This window comes from Anser brachyrhynchus (assembly GCF_964034855.1).
Source record: "Anser brachyrhynchus genome assembly, chromosome: 11".
Taxonomy (NCBI): domain Eukaryota; kingdom Metazoa; phylum Chordata; class Aves; order Anseriformes; family Anatidae; genus Anser; species Anser brachyrhynchus.
In genome coordinates, this window is record NC_137706.1 from 22380736 (window position 1) to 22400311 (window position 19576).

The following is a 19576-nucleotide window of genomic DNA, read 5'->3' on the forward strand; positions in this document are numbered from 1 at the left end:
GCTAAGACTGGGGCGAGTGCTTCTTTACTCCGGAAGAGCTGACATACAGACCTTTGGCATAGAGACCATTTGGGGATGTATCGGTGCCATTGGTCCGCCTTCTGCTTTCTGGATCTCCGTTACAAAGGAATAGGTACTCCTTCCACTCCAACGTAAATTTCACAACTGGAGACACGCATAGTAACTTGGTAACTTCTGCTTATCAAAGTATGTATACTAATGTTCAGAACTCTCAGACAAAAATATAATCCTCAAAAAGGGTTGCTTTGGACCAAAAGAATTCTCACCTGAGCCTTCTCTGGCCTCTGTCTTTGTTGGCTGACAGCAGCCTGGATGCTTTCTACTCACCAGCCTGTTGGAGCAGCCAGTGCCTTCTCTCTTTTAAGTAGCTCACTCTGTTAGTGCAGATGCTTGCCATATTTGGGACCTCAGCTCAATCTTCAAGCTGAGGAACATGCTATTTGGACTACTTGAAAACTGCTTCTGTGACATAGCCACGAATTCTGCTGGCTCCCAGGTGAGCTGATGAATTACCAGTTCTGAGGGGTAATTGCACAGGTGCCGATTTCATTCTGTGAGGAAATGCATTCCATATAAACTCAACTTTCCAAATTCATATCAAACAGTAGACTTTCTGCTGGTCTCTTTGGGGCACACATAGAATTTAGGAAACTTTGTGTTACCTTGAGTCAAATCAGATGCTTCCACTTAATGAGATGGTGTTGATTTAATCAAGGTTTTACCCTTTTATTTGTCCTTGTAGACTGGGACATCTGTAGTAATCAAGAAGATGCTTGTGAATTCAAGGTCTTGTTTTCTGTCTTATTCCTCCCTTCTCCCATTACATAGACCTCAGGGTGACTGGAGGAGATACAGCTCGATAGATGAAAAGTACCTGTTAGATCTGCAGTGAAAGGGCAGTAGAGTAATACAGCATGGAAGGTTCATTTGGTGATCTGTGATGTATTTGCCTGGAGTTCAGGCCACGTAATCGTAAAGTAGGTGTTGGCTGCTTCAGAATTCATCATTATGTTCATACAAAAGGTGCTGCTTCTTGACCCTTTCTTTGGGGTCATCTGCTAACTGTTCACAAGAGTTGCATCTGTGTTCCTACTGCCTGCTGGAATCTCCTAGAAATCTGGGATTCTCTGGTTTAAATGGAAGACTTGAGACAGGTACAGGTCTCCATTGGCTTTATGTAGTGTAGTGTGCTTGGTAATCTCTGCAAAAGGGTCTTTATACCCAAGTCATCGTTTTATTAGAGTCTTTTAAAACATTGTGTGTTGGTACTGGGCAGCTCTGAAAGCCCTACTCTAAGATGAGAGTCACACCCTCCTTCAGCAATTGGAAGACTTCTTCATAAACTGTAATTATACAGAGTAGATGCTCTGACAGTGTGTGGTGATGTGCACATGTGCCAAGAAACTGCCGGGGGAGAGCTCAAACGGGAATGTTGTTCCCATTTTGCACATTACTCAGCTGTAATGTGACGGGGCTTTCAGCTTTGGCATCAGCATAGCTGGGAGAATTGCAACAGGACTTGTAATCCTCTAGGTGGGTTGTACCTCCGAGTGCTCTTACCTGTAGAACTGTTGGGGCAGTACTGTGCTCTCTGCTGCTGTGTCAGGCTGCTCCTGTGTTATCGTTCAGATTCCTCCACATCACATGCAGTCTCTTTGGACATCCAAAGTAATGCAGACTCCTCTGTCTTGAGTATCTGAAGGTTTTTCCCATTACCAAATCTTGTTTAATCAACTCTTAACAGCCAATTTCTTTTATTTTACTGAACAGAAAATTGAGAGCCATAGCCACGCTGTGCTCCTTGCCCAGAGGAGATTACAGCTGAGCCTGTGAGTTGTTTCTAGCTACTCTGGTCTGCAGAGCCCAGACATGTGCCTCTTTCTGCAGGCAGGTCTAACTGGAGGAAGCAGATTGCCCTCTGCATCCCTAGTGTAGCTAGTGTAGACAAACATGAATTAAATGAAAAATGGCTGTGGGCTGCTGTTCGACTTTGGTATAAAATGAATGAAATTCTGTTCACTTTCTTGTGCCATTGTCCCCATCACAAACTCCTGCCCAGCAGGCTCCAAGAAAAAGAGTTTCAGGAAGTATCATCAGAAGCTGAGCTGTCAGCACTGAGTAGCTGTCAAATCGGAAAGGTTCTTGTGTTTTCCACTCCTGCTTTGTTTATTTGTTGTCTCTTCCCCAGGGTGCCAGTTCTTTGCTAAGCATATGTTGTGCAACAGTGGTCAGAGCCTTTGCTTGGGACTCTTACTACTGTTGTGATATAAGAACTACAGTCTGTAACAATAACTTCTGCTTGAAACTGCTGTTGTTGGCCTCTCCACAGCAAAGCGGCAGGTAAAGAGAAGTGTGCAGGGCAGTAGGCTGCCATATGTAAATGAAAGGACTTGCTTGAAAATTGTAAATGTAGTGCTTCACCTTAAGAATGGAAACTTCCACCTTTTCCTCCACTTCCTTGAGAGCAGTGAGATTATGTGTTGCTGAACAGATCTGTGCTAGCAGGCAATTGGCACTTCTGGGATCTAGGTGTATTGTTTCACATCGGTGGTGTCGGTGTCACGTTTCCTTTGACATTGGATATTTGACTTCTTCTCTTTGCTAGAGGCATGCCCATGCACTCACATCCCTGTCGATGCCTCCAGCGTATCTTGTAACAACATTGCTTTGCCCTATGTTATATTTAATCTTCTTCCCTTTTTCTTTGGAGACCTAGATAGCTGAGCAGGCTTTGGCCTCTCTTAAAACAGGTTCTGTTGTGAACTGACATTAGCCTCTCCTGTGCTGCTCCAACACCATCTCCACTCTGCTGGTCTTTAAGTCTTCACCTCACCCTTTTCCTTTAGATCTGTCTCCAGGATGCTTTTGAGAAAATAATAAACAATCTTCCTTATTCAGCCTTTCTGCTCAAAGGATTTCTCAGCAAGGGACAGAAGACAATGGTGTTTTTTCTGTCTTACATTCCTTTGTTCCAGCCAAAGATTTGTTATCCTTATGTCTTGAATTAATGTTTATAGGCTCTTTGTGGCATAGGTAACCTCTCTGGGCTGGCTGGAGGGTTCTTTATCTCCAGTAGCTGTTATGATGGCAGTGAATGTCTCTGCAGCACTGCAAACTGGTGATGATCTGGTCTGTAGCCTCCTTGTATTGCATGTAGATTCACTCTAAATACCATCTGCTGGCTCGCACTCCTTGCCTCTTGCAGAACTGGGTTAGGTGAGTGTGTCTGAGCAGAGAGTGTCCAATGAAACCTGGAAGTGATTGGAACAATGTCTACTTTTAGCAGATACTCCAGCTACTCTTGATTTTCTCCTTAGCAGGTGCTGTCAAGCTGCATGGACCAGTTTTAGCCTGTCTGTGTGCTGGGCAGCAGTCCTGACACAGTAGTGCATCAAAAGCTGTTGCACTTTTTGCTTTTCGAAGTGATTTTTCCTTACCTGTAGGAACAGATACGATTCCTTCACAGTTTTTTTTTTTTTCTGGTCTTCTCAGAGGGAGCTTGGGGAGTCACAGAACGGGAAGCCTAAGCTTAAGTGTAGAGGTCTTTAAACACCAGAGGCAGAGGAGGAGGAGGCATTCCCATATGTCCAGAGCCTCATTTGTTTCTTCCTTGCTCCTCTGACAGATTCAGGTTGGCTTGGTGCCCCAAAGTGTTGCCAAGAAGCTTGGATGAAGAGGGAGACGCTTTGCCATAATACTCTGCTGGCTTGAATAGCAAAGAATTTCTTGTCAGTGGCTGTGATGTAGCTTAGCTCTAAGCAAGTGTCTGTTAAATGTTGAGATACCTATTTCTGGTAATCCTGGGTTTGCTGGAAATGCAGTCTTTTTATGGAGACAAATAATTCAAACTGTTGCCCAGCCCTTCCTTGGGGGAGAGTTCTGTCCGGTGTATACTGGAGGGCCTGCTGTGGGAGAGGGAGGTTCTTTTGCCACTCCATGCATTGGTAGCAGTGCGCTCTAGCTCACTGATGGTGAGAGGGTGGACTGTGTCCCAGGCTAGAGTATCACTAATGGCAGGAGTCTTCATGGAAATTCTGTTAACTTCACTCAAATTATCTTTAGCTTCTGCAAACTGTGGGGAACTATGCCGAGTTCTCTGTCATAAGCAGATATTTTAGCGAAAAGGTCACGAATATCGCAGCAAAGACAGTTGCTGCTAGATATGGTTCCTTCTCCTTCTCCTCCTTTTGCGTGTGCCTGGATGCTTGCTTTCAGGTCTGTTACTGCATGTGATTGCCTAATGGTGATTTTCTTGACCTAGAAAAGGTGACTTTAGGCCTGAGCGTGGCTGTTGTTTGATTCCCAGACTGCCAAACTCCTTAAGCCATGAGCAGTCCTGCATGGATTTGGGTTGCTGTTTGCTCAATTTATTTTCTGATTGGGTTTCTTTCCAGGTTTTGAAGGCTGTTCCATGGTTCCTACCATTTATCCCCTGGAGACCCTGCACAACTCCCTCTCTTTGCGACAGGTCAATGAGTTCCTGACGGCTGTGTGCAGGAGTTGCAGTGAGTCACATGTCCAGTCTACTGCAGGTACTGATGAGGTGGGCTTGTTTCTGGGTAGGGCAGAGCAGAGCTGAGGCAAGCAGTCAGTTAAGGCCTTCTGGTCTTTCACATTTTTGGGGCAGATCAGTCTGACAGGACTGGCAATAATTGATCAGTCAGGTCTTTCTGCAGCTGATAAATACAGTGATGTGGATACAAACTCCAGCTGGGCAAACCTGAGGGTTGGATTCCCAGGGGCTGGGGGCAAGCATGGCTCTGAATATGCACTCTTAAGCTCTTCCCTGAATGCCTGCTAGTGGCTACTGGGCTATGTAGACTGGTTTGACCCATTGTGGCCATTCCTTTATCTCTCTGTCTGAATATTACTGATCTGTATGTTTTTTTTTCTTGTTTTTTTTTTTCTCTTGAAGCTTTGTTTGATTCGATGATTGGCAACCAGATACCAGGGGACCCCTTTATGTCTCAGCGAATCCTGTCATCATCCTCTTTCCCATTGCGCCAGCGTTCGGATAAGCCCCCTTGGTGTGAGTGTGCTTGCTTCTTGATTGGGGATGAAGAGGGGAGCAGAGGGTGCCAAATGCTGAAAGCCAAGTATTGGCATTCAGGGTGTTTATGCTTTGGCCTTGAAGGAACAGAAACAGAAAGGGGAAAGAAGTCTCATGCCCTGTAGGAAAGCTACCAAAGAAAGATGGGAAAAGGAACTCTTTATATATAGCATTGTATATCACAGGGAAATCTGCTGTTGGATAGATGCTGTCTCTCCAGGCATCCTCTACTGAGTGCAATAGGACATAGCCTGAATGCACTTCATTTTTAACTCAAGTTCTGTGCTTCTCTGTGACGTGTCCAACTCAGTGTCAGCATGTGGAAGCACCTTCCATACCCCATCAAACACATACATGCCTCACCCAGAACTCCACACTGGACAGCCTGTCATTTAATTCTTCACTTACGGGCTTTTCTGTAGCTCCTGAGCCTCACTTGCCACAGTCTCTGCAGAGGTGGTGACTGTTGTTAATTACCTTTGCAGATCTGGCTGGAACTCAAAGGGGAAAGGCTTATCAAACAGTTTCACAGCAAATGCGTTAATAACACAAGTCAGTGTTGCCACTGAAAGGGCAGTTCCGCTCTTCTTGCTGTACACTCCTTGTTCCAGGAGTAGTGTGTATTGAGCTGTGTAGGAAGCAAGGCCAAGAAACTGATCTGGTGTACAGCAGTTGTTTAATCCTCTCCCATTCATTGGACTAGATATAATCTAAATCTCTTCTCTAGTTTCACTCAAACAATGAAAACAAACAACAACAAAAGAAACAAAACAAAGCCAAACATGAGTGGTGAAGTAATATTTCTTCTTCCAGTGGCAACTGTAGTTCAACATTCAGGGATTTTGTGCTTCAGGAACCAAGGGCAGCAAAGTTAAAGATAAGTGTCGCATAATAACGAAGGAATGAAAGAAACTGCTTTTCAGCTCAAAGCCCAACATCAGATTTCACATGTGATGTGTTGGCATTATAGATCAACTGTATGACAAGATGTAAGTGTGGTGTTTGTGCTTGTGTTTTCATCAGCTGAGCTGCCAGAAGCACACCTAACAGCAGCTGCAAGCGCCTAGGAGGGTGCATGGCATGTAGGTGACCCTCACCCATTGCTTGTAGAACTGTGGGACTGCAACAGCTTGGGTTTGCTCAGGCTTTGGGCTGGGGAAATATCAACTACATGTTTAAGATTTCTCTTCCTCTTTACAGACAGCAGTGGCCCCTCCAGTACTGTCTCCAGTGCAGGCCCGTCCTCCCCAACCTCTTTGGACAGCTGTGCTCGTTTCAGCTTCACCGAGAAACTTTCCATCAGTCCACCAAAAAGCGAGGAGCAGCTAAATAGCCAGTCCCCTGAGCAAGGAGAGAGAGAGCCTGACAGAGGAGGGCTTGATGTGGAGGTAGGGGTGTCTGGGTTGTCAGTGGCCGAGCCAAGTGCCCCAGAAACGCTGACCTGGAGTGAGGGCACAGAGCCAGGCGGGGTCCTGGAGCCGTGCGAGAAGGAGCTGGCTGACAAGAACTCTAACCCAGAGAAGAAAAGTGTGCTGGCACTGGATGAAGAATCATCATCTGGGGAAATGCTAGACCCAAGTAAAACAGGGAAACTAAAGTGTCAAGCAGAGTCTGAGATAAGGCCAGCTGGAGAGAGAGTGGAGCCAGGTGAAGGGTATTTAGGGGAAATGACTGGCTTGAGTCAGTCAGGACTGTCCAAGAACGAATATGAAGACGAGTTGCTGGGAGAGGTGTTGGACCCAGAGCATATGGGCAAGGAGCCACTGGGGGACAGCGCTCTGTCAGGCCAGCTTCTGTCTGGTCAGCCATGCCAGGAGCAGCCACTGCCTCCTGAGACAAGCATGAAGGGGCTGCAGCCAATGTGTCAGGAGGGTCAGCAGAACTAGCTGCTAACTGGACAGTACACTGCAAGCGCTTCTAGCCTGGAGGCAGCCCAACTTCCTGCACAACACTTCATGCAGCTGGCTGTCCGCAGCACAGAACAAGCCATATCCCAAGGCCACAAGACTCTGGGATGTGGAAGAGTCTGCTCCGCTCCTACACAAGCCAGCTCTTTGCCAACCAGCAAGAGATAACACCCCATCTGCCTCGTTAAACAAACAACAAATGCAGTCTCAGTTACTGGCACAGCACCTCCATGGAGTAGGGATGTGGCGCTGCATCGGTGCAGGGTGTCCCCAGGGCTGTTCTTGCTGGGACAGCAGAGTTAGAGGATTGGTAGAGTCAAGGCTTTTGGGGTGGTATGTCCAGAGGGGACAAATGCTCCCTGGAGATTTGTTGGCCCACAGCCTTCAGAGAAAGGCATTCTGGGTCCAAAGTAATTGGGTTCTTCACAACCACCAACCTCCTCTGTTCCTTCCTTCCTCTCTCGATGCGCACCATTGGCCACCAAAAACAGATCCAGAGAGTCCATGTTGGGAAGAATAGGAAAAGGAGAAAGCATTCTGAATGAGCATGGAAAAGAATTTAATGGGAGGAACAGGTTCAAGACTGCCACTTGCAAGAAGAACTCTCTCTGGTGTGGACTTGAATATTTTTCTGCTGGGCTGGAGCAGGCAGGCAGGAGCCTGGAGATCCAGCCTGAGAGGGGTATACAGGGAGGACACACGGGTTTTTCTAGTCCCCAGGGGTCAGGCAAGGTAAAGTTCTGAAGTCTTGGTGACAGAAATTAAGAGAAACTGCTATTTGAGCAAATCAGGATTGTTAGAAACCAATAAGGAGAAATCTTTATTATATATAAAATGAAAAGTATTTAATACATATTTATGTAAATGACCTGCAAGCACAAGCCTGCGGGCAACATTGACACAGGTTTCCCTGCTACATCCTTAGTGCAGGTCAGGACTGTGCTTCCTGCACCTCCTGCATTTATGGACAAGTCTGTGTGTTCGTCTGTAGCTAGGATCTATGTTTTTGTGAAGCTGTGCCCAAAGATCTCTGCGCTGTGTTGTGATGATGTACGTTCACAGTAAATCTCTGCTGTGGGTCTGGTGTCTGCCTTTGATGCTGACTAGTGCAGCAGTGTGCGTGTGCCAGAGCTTGCAGATGCGCAGGGCAGCTAGCACTGCTTGTTCTTGTTCAACCTGAAGGAATGAGGAACTGTGGCCAAGACTAGTTACAAATGAAGTGAGTGCACAGGCATGGGGCTTTGCTCAAGAAGGCCAGATACTTTTTTTCCTCTGAAGAAGAACTGGTCATACTGAGGAAGAGGTCATGGCTTCCCAGGGCCCATGATGGTTTGCTGTAGGACGGGAGCTCTGGTCTAAACATTTTCTTCAGTTCCAAGCATGTCCTGCATACCATGTCCTCTTTCCTGTGCCTGATAAAGCCTCCCTGCGAGTTTGGATATTTGAGTATGGTGATGTCTACTTGTACCTGAAATGCAGCAGTCTTACAGCAGCTTTGAGTGCAGCACTGTGCCAAGAGGAAACCCAGCTCCCCTTTCTACAGGTTTGGGTGCTGGGGTCTGGGAAAAGGGCCTTCCACATGCTGCACGAAAGCTCTCTGGCTTCTATTGGCAACCCTGAAGTCAAGAGTGGCCAACCAGCTACCCTGGCCTGTCTGACTGAGGCTGCCAGGCTTCAGTGCACCATGGCCCCAGGAGCTGGCCATGGGAAAGCTGGCAGCAGAGCAGCTCTCCAGACCCCACGGGCCCTCGGGCGATGCCCAAGCACCAATCCTGTTGTGTGGCCCCACCGCAGCCCTCCCCAGGCTTGCGCATGGTCCTGCCACTGCCAGCACCTCGCTCCAACAGCCGAGGCCCTGCTGGGGCCTGGCTTCTGCCAGGAACCGTTGGTTCCTGAGGACAGCACCTGCGGAGCGGAGGCTGCGGCCTGGGCAGGCCCCGCCATCACCTGCTGCTGGCTGGTGGGGCTGAGCGTGGTGCCGGCTGCCGGGTCATGCAGCTGGGGCTGAGGTGGGCGCTTGCTTGGCTTGGGCTTCAGGGGCCTGGAGCCTGCTGTGGGATGGTTTCACTCTGCACCAAGGTCTTAACAGGTCTGCCTGTCTGCTCCCTCCCCATTGCCAGAATACGGTCAGTGGCTTTGCTCAGTGCCAGCTGCCCGCCTGCCACACTGACAAGCACCACAGGCAATGGACTGGGCCTTGGTGCTTTGTAGTTGGGAACCCTTTCCCCCAGAGAATGTGGCCACTGCCTGCAGTCTCCTTGTGCTCCTACGTATGGGCAGGGTGACCGCTGTGGTAGCACTGCCCAAGAGCTGGTGCTGTGGGATATGCCAAGTCATCTAAGCACTAAAGATGGCCTTTATGGCACATCCCTGAAGGCCAGGTCCTGCAAGAGGGGATTGCAGGGTGCTGCAGTGGTTGAAATCCCAGATAGATTGTTCCCACTCACAAAGAAGCAGTTTTATTTACAATGTTCCCCAATCTTTGGCCTGTTTCTTCACCTGGAAATAAAAAGGGAGCAGCACTTTGGAAGCAGCTGGCAGCTGTGGCTCTCAAGCTCAATGAGAGATTGGGCCCACACAGGGTTTTTGTACTTGTGATGAAAAATACAAAACTTCATATCTCTTAAGTGCAAATATGTATACCAATTCTCATTAGTGTCTAATTTCAACATCAGACTATGTCTTTTGGTTCCTGGTGTCCTCTAGCCAGCAATTATCTGGCTGCATTGGTACTTTGCATACTGGTAATTCTGTTAAGTGGTGTTCTCCAGACAGTTTGTTGGATCAGAGGACTTCCTGATGCAGGGCAGGGTAACAGGGAAGCGGTCTGGTTACTTGTAACAAGTAATGCTTATGGTTTGGAGGCAAATGTTCTGGCCTTAAAGGCAGGTACCTTTCCATAGGCAGCCAAGGAGAAAGCTGGGCTACCTGCAGTGGCGCCAGAACAGGGTTCTAGTCTGTGGCTACTCCCTTTGATAGGTAGGCTAAAAACAAGTAGTGCCCTTTGTTTTAAAAGAGCTGCTAAATAGCTGCTCTGTCAAGAAGCTTGTGGTCTTTCATGGTGTTCAAACACTTCCACATGAACACCTGCAGAGCGTGTGGTGAAACCTGAGCACAACTGTCTGATCTTAGCGCAGTCTTTAGTGTGTTTTTCTTGACTAAGCAGCAGCAGTGATTGATGGCCAGCCAGCCCTTTCCAAACAAATGGGTGGTGTGAGTGCTGTGAGTCACAAAGGAGAGGTTGGTGTGTGTGTGCGCACGCATAATTTCTGGATACAATTTCAGGAGCTGATGTTTTTGGTTTAATCCTGCCAAAGCCAGCTCTGGCTCCTCAAATCTGTGCTGAGGCTTAAGGTGCACTTTCTAATGCTTTTGGGCTTCATAAGCAGTGTTACACGCAAGTGACTGCTGCCTGGTCCTGCATCTCTGGATGAGTGTAGCTACAAATTTTGTCTACAGTATTTGGGATGGCTTGGATCAGGCGTGTCAAAACACTTGCAGATGCAGCTGTGCATATTTTTTTTTCCTGAATGGGCATCACTATGTGCAATGGGAAAGCAGTTTAGAGACATCAGGCTAGGTCTCATGGCAGAGCAGGCAGGAAATTCCAGCTGTCTATTCTAAGTAGCAAGAGTATGGCAATGTATTGTGTAGGCTGTGGAAAGTTTTAGGTCTTCTGTCAGTACCATGTATAAGCAAAGTCCTAGGAGGTGGAGAAACTGGTGGGTTGTACCACATATGCAGGCATTGGGCCTTTGGCTTGTTCAAGGTCCAGGTAGACCTCATTGTTGAAACACCAAACTCAATGTTCCTGCTATAGCCTTGGACACTGTTCTGGCTAATCAGTTTGCAAATACTGAAACAGCTGATTAAGGAAGGGCTATGTCATTGCCTCACTGTCTTGTTTATCTTTTCTTCTGGTTTCTCAGAGCCATGCCCCTTTCCCACAAACAACTAATCCTTACCTCTCCACATCCTACCCATGAAGTGATGGACACGGCTTATCAGCAGAGTGCATCTGTTTTCTGTCCTTGCTGTGAGTCCCATTTGCCCTTACCGCTGTGGTCCAGAACCATCTAGCAGATGGTGCCCAGCTAATGCCTGCTCTGTTGCTGAGCGCAGGCAACCAGTAGGTCCCGGAGCTAGAAGGGTTTGCTGTTTGCTGCTTCTTGTTCAAGTTGAGCAAAGTCCAGTTTGTCACTGAACTGTTGCCCTGGCAAAGCCCAGGTGTGCTCTGGAAGTCTGCACCGGTCCAGTTCCTTGTTACAGACACCTGCCCATGGATCAACATCGATGCTTCTATCCAGGTCTCGCTAAGATTTGAAAGCCTCAGTCCTCGGTGTTCTGCTCATTGCTGGAGGACAGTTGCTTCCTCTGGACATGTTTACGTGCCTTATGCCACCTCCCTGCGTGCTGCTTCTTGCATTTTCTGCCACTGTAACTGATTTTGCCTCCCTTCTCCTGCAGAAGAGCCCGCAGTAGATGTGTTCACTGCAGCCTGCTTGGTCCATCTGAAACACAGGCAAGGGAGCTCTGTTCGGCAGGTTGGTGCTGAACAGTGCTTGGCCTACCCAGCCTTGTACACCTTTGGGACATGCATGTATGGCCACAGCCTCTCACTTATCAGGAGCATGGCACAGATAGCACAGCATATGTGTACTTGTTTAGCTGGAAAGCAGCTCTGGGAATAGTACTAGTCCATGGAAACGGTGGTCACTCCCATGTCAGTGACAGCTCTGGCAGACTGCTGTAAGCTCTCTGTGACATGCTGCACAAGCTGTGATATACTCCCCAGCCACAATGGCCCCCCCTTCTGAGCTCTGCAGCCCAGTCCCTTTCTCTTTCCCCTGCCTTCAACTGTGCCCCTGCGTTTCCTCCAGGGGACCACCAGGCAGGAGCAGAGCTGACTGGGCATCAGCCCCTCCTGACTGCTGCCTGGCACAGGCAGAGCAGAAGGCTGCTCTCCTAGTGTTCCGCTGAGTAGCAGAAGAGTTGAAACAGTGTCTTTCCCTCCAGAGGAAGGCTGCAGAATTTTGCAGTAGTGCAAAGGCGTGCTGTTGCGGTAAGGATGGGCAGCACCTGGTGCCCTGTCAGCGCCTGAGTGTCCACAGGCCCTGAGCTGAGTCCCTGATGCTGGTGCCCTGCCTGGCTGGCTTGCATCAGACTCCTGGCCAGGCCCTGCTGTGATGTGCCTTCCACAGGACTGGGGATGCTACCAGTTTGAGGAACGCTGGCCAGAGCAGTGGTTCCCAAGAAGTGCAGAAGCCACAAGGGAGAGCCTGGCTTAGTGCTGCGAGGCAGCTGCCTGCAGTGTCCACTGGAGTGGCTGTGCATGGAGCACCCGGGCTGCATCCTGGCCCTTGGCCAACTGAACAGGGGCAGGAGACAGCTTCAGAGGCTGGAACAGTGGACAAACCCCCCTGGGGCTGAGGAGGGAGGGCGGGGGTCCCGGGCAGGTCTGTACCGCTGGCGTGGGTGTCCTCTTGGCAGGGCCACAGATTTTAGCAGCTGTGAGTGAAATTGTGGCATAAGCACAAACACCCAGGCTCGCCTGAACTCAGGTTGGGCTGTAGCTGGCCAGCATTGAGGAGGCTGCTGGTGTGGCAGCAGTATCTGCATGTCCCCTGCCTACAGGATGGACTCACTTAAAGAACAGTTTGAAACAGCTGGAAGTGTTCTTGTTCGCAATTAATGTGGCTTTATTATTAATGTGTTGGGCTCCTCTCTTGACAGTAGTTAGTTACAGTGTTTCACATGGAAATGGGCAAAAGGACAGAGGTCAAGAAACTAAATTCAAATAGAAACATGATGCTGAAGAAAAGAATCAGGGCTCCATTTTTAAAACATTTAGCATAGAAGCTAGGAGCACAAGTTGCCATTTCAATACAGTTGAGACGTTCACTTTTTTAATTATAGGTTTAAAATAGTATTTTGTACCTATTACATACAGGAAGATTACATGTTGTTGCCCACATGCAGAAACAAGCAAAAGCAGAGTTTAACTGTTTCTCTCTATAGTGTTGTATTTATTACCTCTGGCTCTGGATGGGTTCTGCTGGCTCCTGCAGGCTGAGCAGAGTCAGACTCTTTAGAATTTGGCATTTTTACAAGTCCTTCTCCCCCATAGCTTCAGAAGATTTCATGGGAGGGAGAGAGGCTGGAGGCACAACAGACTGCCACAAAAGACTTTAATAAAAATATTGTGGAGTCTTGAGGACAGGGAAATGAACTGGTGTAGGATAGAGCAATCCAAGCAGCATAGCTGCGGAGTACTGGAGCACAGCACATGGAGGGCAGGTGTTTTTGCTGGAACATGTCCCTCCTGCCTGGAGGATGCAGGCACCTTACAAAGCCTCACCATTACTGCTTCTTATTCATAACTGCTTCAAGTTTAAAATTGAGAAACATTCATGTGTAGGTCTGTATAAAGTTAGTGCATTAGCTTTTTATGCCTAGCCACTCTGAGGAATCCAGGGATCCAGTCAATGAAGATGTCACGTTTGTTGCTCTGACTACCTGGCATTGAAAATTTTGCATCCTACACCTGCAGCTGGCTGCCAGCCAGTGCTATTGGCAGGTGAGCCAGGGTCTCCCCAAAGCACTGAAGGCAAAACCCCAGAGCAGTGTCTGGGGAAAACAGGAGCAGGTCTGTTACTGCCTGCAATTGCTTGCTGTACCCGACATTCATAGACACTTGACCCCATTGGGTTACAGAGAATGACATTTATTCTTCTGGCAGACACACTGTGTGATTCCATGGTTAACGTGAATACAGCGCAGGGCAGGGATTTCATAAATCCCTGAGTAAGCTCACATGCTCCTACCAAGGGCTGCATCAAAAGGGCTGGCTGCTCCTCGGGGAGGGGCTGCTGGCCTCAGGCTTTGTCCTGCAGCTGCTGGGTTTTAAACACAGCCTTGCAGGCTGCAAGCAGAGACCCCCCTTTTGCTGCCAGCAAAAACTCTGCCAATTTCTCTGTGGTCTTTTGTTGTTCTTTTTTTTAAATTGCAGCATCTAAGTATTTGTACTGAGAAACCTCTGAGCTGACACCAAGAGCACGTAGTTAACATGTATAAATTAAAATATTAAATCCAAACAAAATGCAGCTTAAGATCAAAAAATAAATATATAAATTAAATGCAAAATAAACCATTTCCCTAGAAACTCCATTTTAGTCTAGGAGCAGGCTTCTAAGCAGCATTTTCTTTCTATCAGCTGCTAGAAAATGCTAGCATAGAGACTGAAGTGTCCCAGGCAAACACAGCACATAGTCCTGGGATGCTTATTATGGAATCAGATCTTGGCTCAGGGCCAAGCACAGCAGATAGAAATACGCTGAGTTGTATGCCAGGTCTTGCAGTATTGCTTTCCATCTCATGTCTCTTTCACAACCTACCACCACACTTTTTTCACTTACAGAAAGTTTACGTTATCCCTGTAATAAGGCTCTCTTGCAGTGCTCTAGGATGTGGCAAAGGCTCCCTGGTGCTGCAGACACAGACGCCTGAGCACTAGCGTTCCTGGAGCTGCTCTCGCTGCAAGGGCTGGCAGCCCCACAGCAGGAATGGGCTTGAATGCCAAGGAGCCTCTGGGTGACTGTTCAGCAGCAATGATGCACTCATGGCACACAACTACATCTCTGCCAGGCTGGCCATACAGCAAGGACCTAAGTCCACAATAGGTGTGCAAGCAGCGGGCTGCCAGCTGCAACTGCAGGTGTGCACAGCACAGTCTTGCCAGCAGCTATTCTGTGCAGGCAGCAGGCATGTATGCATGTTCCTGCCACAGTTGTGGAGGATCTATGAGCTAACACAATTGCTAAACTACTTCTCCCGAGTGTTTTTGGGAAAGGGGTTCTCTTTCCTCACACCACAGGTTCTATTCCCCACATCCTGGGCACACTTAGGGAGGGCAGCAAAAGCTTGAACACAGCTAAGAAGCTGGACCACTGGCATACCATGTAGCAAGGAAACTGCTGCTGCTTGCAGAACTGGCACACATCAGCTACGCTGGCCAGACAACAGCATCTCAGTACAGCATGCGAGTTCCTCAGCTGCCTCACCACACTCCTCAGGAAAGCCTTTGGTTTACGAGGACAGGGAGGTTTCTCAACTATCATAGGCCAACAGAGGCCAGGTTGTTTCAGCCCTTCTGCTTTAGAGGGGGCTGTAGTTGTGCGTTTGGATACTGAGTGTGACTGTTCAGGCAACAGCCCCTCTGTGCCTCCTCCTGTCGCACTGCTGATGTGCAGGAGTAAGTTACCCACTTAGTGTGCAAAACTCAAGTTAGCAGGTTAGGAATGTGCTCTTTGTAGCCAAGAGCAACAGGCTGAACTCTCCCCTCCCACTGCCACCCCTCCCCCCCCCCCCCCCCCCCAACACCAACATGTCCTTCAGCCCAGCTCTCCTTGAGCATAGTGAGCAGGTGTTGCAGGCATCTGTAACCAAATATTTGGGACAGAAGTCTGCAGACGTGGCAAATGGTGGCCCTGCCCTGTTGGAGTACAGGCCCCCCCCCTCCCAGAACACCACCTGTATGCTCAGGATAGAAGATGGAAGAATGCCCTTCACTGTCATGTTACAGTTGGAGGGTTTGGCCTTCCCTCATCATGTAGGTTTGCTTTGCAAATTAGTTTTTTCTCTGTCTCCCTGCCCCCAAATGCTGTCAACATGCAGCAGCAGCACTTTAGCCCTCACCAGAAAGATGAGGCTCATGGTGCTACAAGTTAAATGGCAAGGCAGCCAGGAAGAGAGTAGAACAAGCTCTCACAGCAGCAAGGCAGCCAAGATAGTCTACAGAAACTGTACAGGCAGCAGAATAAAGCAGGGAAAATGGAAGTGCCCCTGGCCTGCAACTGCTCTTGCACAAACTCTTAGCTCAGTCCAGAATATTACAGAGCCCTGCACTTCTTTTTCATGGCATCCAGTGCTGAGCTAGATGGGTACCCGATTGCCTGACAAATGGGAACCATGTAGCGGACTAAACCAGAGAACTGGACTGTGATTAGATGGTGTCTCTGATGTTGCATCGGTGATTGGAGAGTCAATGGATGAACGCAAAGTGTGGCTGGGAGATTTAGAATTCGATCTTACAGGCTGGGAAAGATTCATCCTGCATTACAACAGTGCTGCTGCTTGCCAGTACCATGATGTTTAGCTCCTGCTGTTTCTCATGGGTCTGTTGGTACCATTCTCTTGTCACCTCAGTATCATGTGTTGGGATCAATGTCACCTGGGGAAAGAAAGCAGAAGGCATGATTGTTTGAGAACAACTGCACTGGTAAACAATGCCTGTAGGAGCTGAGGCTAAAATTTCCCATTAATTTTGGAACACTGTCCCCTTGGTACTGCTTGTTCCACTTAATGCCTTTCAGATGTCGCATTCTCTAAGGCAGAGCTGGTGCTTTATTTTATGCAGTACCAGCACAATGGGGCTCTGAGCTGGCTGTACACTAGCAGTACTACCACAATAATGGTGAAAATGGCTGCAGTGGAGGGGAGAGCCTCTCTTTATGGTGCGCCAGAAACAGCCTTAGAAAGATCCTTCAGTGTGAAAAGGGGCAATGCTGAGAGTATTACTGTTACTAATTTTATAGACTTGATCTGCCTACTGACCCAATGTGCAGCTCAGGGACTTTGAAATTGGAGGGTGCATCATCTGAAAGAGCATACACTCTTCCTGTACCTGTCATCAGAAACAGCGTCTACCCAAAATCTCCTGCAAACCTGACTACACAAGAAATATAAGTAAGAATGCTCCGTTTGTTTTTTAATCTCTAATAAAAGTTAGTATTTATTACCAGTATAATAGAAAGAAAAATCTTAAGCAAGCAAGGCTAGTAACACATGCCACAGGGCATGGGACACAGATGAATATTCAGCCTGTGGCAGTGCTTGTTTTTGCTTGCAGATAGGCTCATCCTGCAGCAGGTGAGGAGGAATGTATAATCTCTAAGTGCTTCCTCCTCTCAGAAGGATGTGGAATGGAGGACACATCTGACACTACTCACATCATTCTGAGAGTGTCGCCCTTCTCAAGAGTACAGATAGTTACTCCTCTGAGATTGCAGAGTAATACATGCCCAGTACCACTCGTATTCTCTTAATGTACTTTGTGACGCACCTTCCCCCAGGTGCTTGTGACATAAGGAGAAACATACATTCCCAGGCACTTCCGTGACATACCTGCAGATTCTCCCCCCACTGAGACTTCCCTTCCAGGAGCGCATCCAACACTGCACGGCTTGGTTCTCCATTGGCTGCATCATTCCCACTCACAACATAATATGATGCTCGAACTCGCTTGAAGAACTCCGGATCTGTGTTCTTTCCGCTGCAGTGGTTGGGGATGTACGCCAAGTCCACATAGACAGGTGGACCCATGGGCACAGCCAAACTGCTTTTAGGACTATTGGAAGCTTTGGAAAAAAGAAAGCAGAGACTATCAAAGCCCTTCTGGAATGCACAAGCACTCAAATTAGCACTGAAGAAACTGGATTCCAGAAAGGTTTTTCCCTTCAGCAAACAAGTTAACATTTATCCAGGCTCAGAGGAGATCTGGGTGGAATTTTGAGCCGGCACTGAAAGGAAGGGAAAAGGAGTTCTGCTGTTCTTGGGTGAGAGTGAAGGGGGGGCTGGAAGGCTTAAGAGTCGCAAGTCTTTCCTGAAGAAGGGACTCAAAAGTTCCATTATTAGCTTTTTCAGAGTTGTCATCCCAATCAATACTTTGTCCTACCTTTTTTGTGTGTGTTAATAATCTATTTTTGCTAAAAAAAACCTGTTCTGTGACCTCTGTATCCGTTTATATCCTAGAGTATTGCAGTGATCTTTTTGGAAACTCCACCCTGGCTTTCTGCCATCCCTGAGTATCACTGCTATTCTGTGGACTATTGCTCTTTCCTAGCAACACGGCTGTAACTTTTGTACATCTTTGCATCATTTATTGCTCTTTATATTTATGAGATGAGAGATAGTCAAAGGAGTTGTTATACTCAGCAGTAAATAGGCATATATAGACAAAACCCATGGAAGAACTGTCCCTTCTCTCTCTTCTGCTCTCTGTGGAGTCACAGACGCCTCTGTCTTCTGCTTCCTATTCTGGGTACTCTCTTCTGTGAGCGCAAAGCCACTAACTACTAGCATGGACAACTAATTGTGCTGGCTAGCTGTGGCACAAACAAAAAAATCCTTTCTTGTTGCAGCCATTCTTACTGGTGTCTATTCCTCATCCCCAGTGTGATTTGGGCAACCCACAGCACCAAACTGCTCCAAACACAGAAATCATGCATCTTTGTCTCAACCTTCCCTTCAGGCTTATATGTCCAGACACTCCATCTTGACAGCTCTTTCTGTGCACTGCCTTCAGGACCTGACCGCACTGTACAGACACGCTACTAATACCCTCATGCAGGCTTTCTCTTGACTGTACCATACTTCTCTGTCAGCTACTCATGAGTCAGCTGGCTCAGGACCTTTTCAGGCCACATTCCCTTGCAGACTCCTCTTGGCTGGCACTGTGACCACTTCACTACTCCGTCCACTACTTTCCTCTCACTCCCCACTACACTGAGCAGACCCTTCATCAACCACTCAGCCTGAACATCCCTCTTGCTGTCAGTGACACCATCAGTGTGTCATCCGACAACAGTCTCCTCACCTGAGTTGTATTTGCAGCAGGCACACATATAGGCTCTTTTCAGGCCTTTCTCTTCAGCTGTTCTCACTCAAGAAGAGCCTCTTGTAAAGCCTCTGCAAACCTTCCTCCACTTCTCCCACTACACCCTCTCTTTGCCACAGTGTCTTCAGTGGCCATCTGCTGAGACCATAGCCCATGAGCACTGTTTTGATTTTCTTCATTCTCCCTGACACTACCTACCTGCTGGCTCTTGTCTTACGCTCAGTATTGATGTGGAACAGAAGATTGCAAATCGGTCTGTGTTTTGCACAGAGCCTGGCACTGCGGCTTCTCAGCACAGACATGGGGATAATGCAGCTACACTGTATCACCTAAGACTGGTGTCATCTGGTAGCATACTAGTAGAGCACTGGTCTCTGTGTGAACACTTAGCAAGAGGCCATGGGCTGTACAGACACTTGCAGCAAAGTACCCTTTTCACGTCTTCATTCAGTGCCCTGCAGTGTGGTACTCAGACATGAGGGCTGCTCCCATCCCATCTCTACTTAATATTTCAGAGGAAAGAAAATATCTGACCATGGTGGTTCCTGTTATTCTACATGAGAGCTTAATCTCTGTCCTGTGCAATACACTTACCCTACTTAGAGGCCAAAAGGTTACCACCACTTCTTAAACACACATGTATTTTGTCCTTCAGTTGCTTGCTGGCATTTCTTTGACAGCACCCAACTCTATATACCTACTGCCCCTCCACAGCTGTAGCCCCCAGGTGGAACTGAATCTTAGTCTATTGAGTTCTGAATTAGGTCTCACAGGACTCTCTGCAGACGTGGTTGGATTCAGCTCTACAGAGATTCAGAGTTTTCCTCAAGGCTTTGATCTTTTTATGTGACTTGCATGACAACCTCTCTACTTTCTCACTGGTTATGCCTGACTGGGAAACTCTGTTCTGCTACATTTAACTTA

At 47.9% G+C, this 19576-nt stretch overlaps 2 protein-coding genes across 14 annotated transcripts in view; one reads left to right on the forward strand and one right to left on the reverse strand.

The window, feature by feature from the left end:
- Positions 1-8062, forward strand: part of PPIP5K1 (diphosphoinositol pentakisphosphate kinase 1) — a 52708-nt gene extending 44646 nt beyond the window's left edge. For 9 of the 11 annotated variants that reach the window (XM_080551652.1, XM_080551658.1, XM_080551654.1 and 6 more), the window contains 3 exons: positions 4416-4553; positions 4937-5050; positions 6272-8062. In XM_080551652.1, the coding sequence (XP_080407778.1) occupies positions 4416-4553; positions 4937-5050; positions 6272-6957 (938 nt within the window). In that variant the 3' untranslated portion in view covers positions 6958-8062. Of the gene's footprint in view, positions 1-4415; positions 4554-4936; positions 5051-5884; positions 6062-6094; positions 6154-6271 lie in introns of those variants that run through there. The other 2 variants (XM_080551651.1, XM_080551650.1) reach the window with 2 other exon arrangements.
- A 4589-nt stretch (positions 8063-12651) lies between these two features.
- MAP1A (microtubule associated protein 1A) overlaps positions 12652-19576 on the reverse strand; it is a 58533-nt gene continuing 51608 nt past the window's right edge. For all 3 annotated transcript variants that reach the window (XM_080551640.1, XM_080551641.1, XM_080551642.1), the window contains 2 exons: positions 17161-17393; positions 12652-16207 (listed from right to left, as the gene is read on the reverse strand). In XM_080551640.1, the coding sequence (XP_080407766.1) occupies positions 16052-16207; positions 17161-17393 (389 nt within the window). In that variant the 3' untranslated portion in view covers positions 12652-16051. The remainder of the gene's footprint in view (positions 16208-17160; positions 17394-19576) is intronic.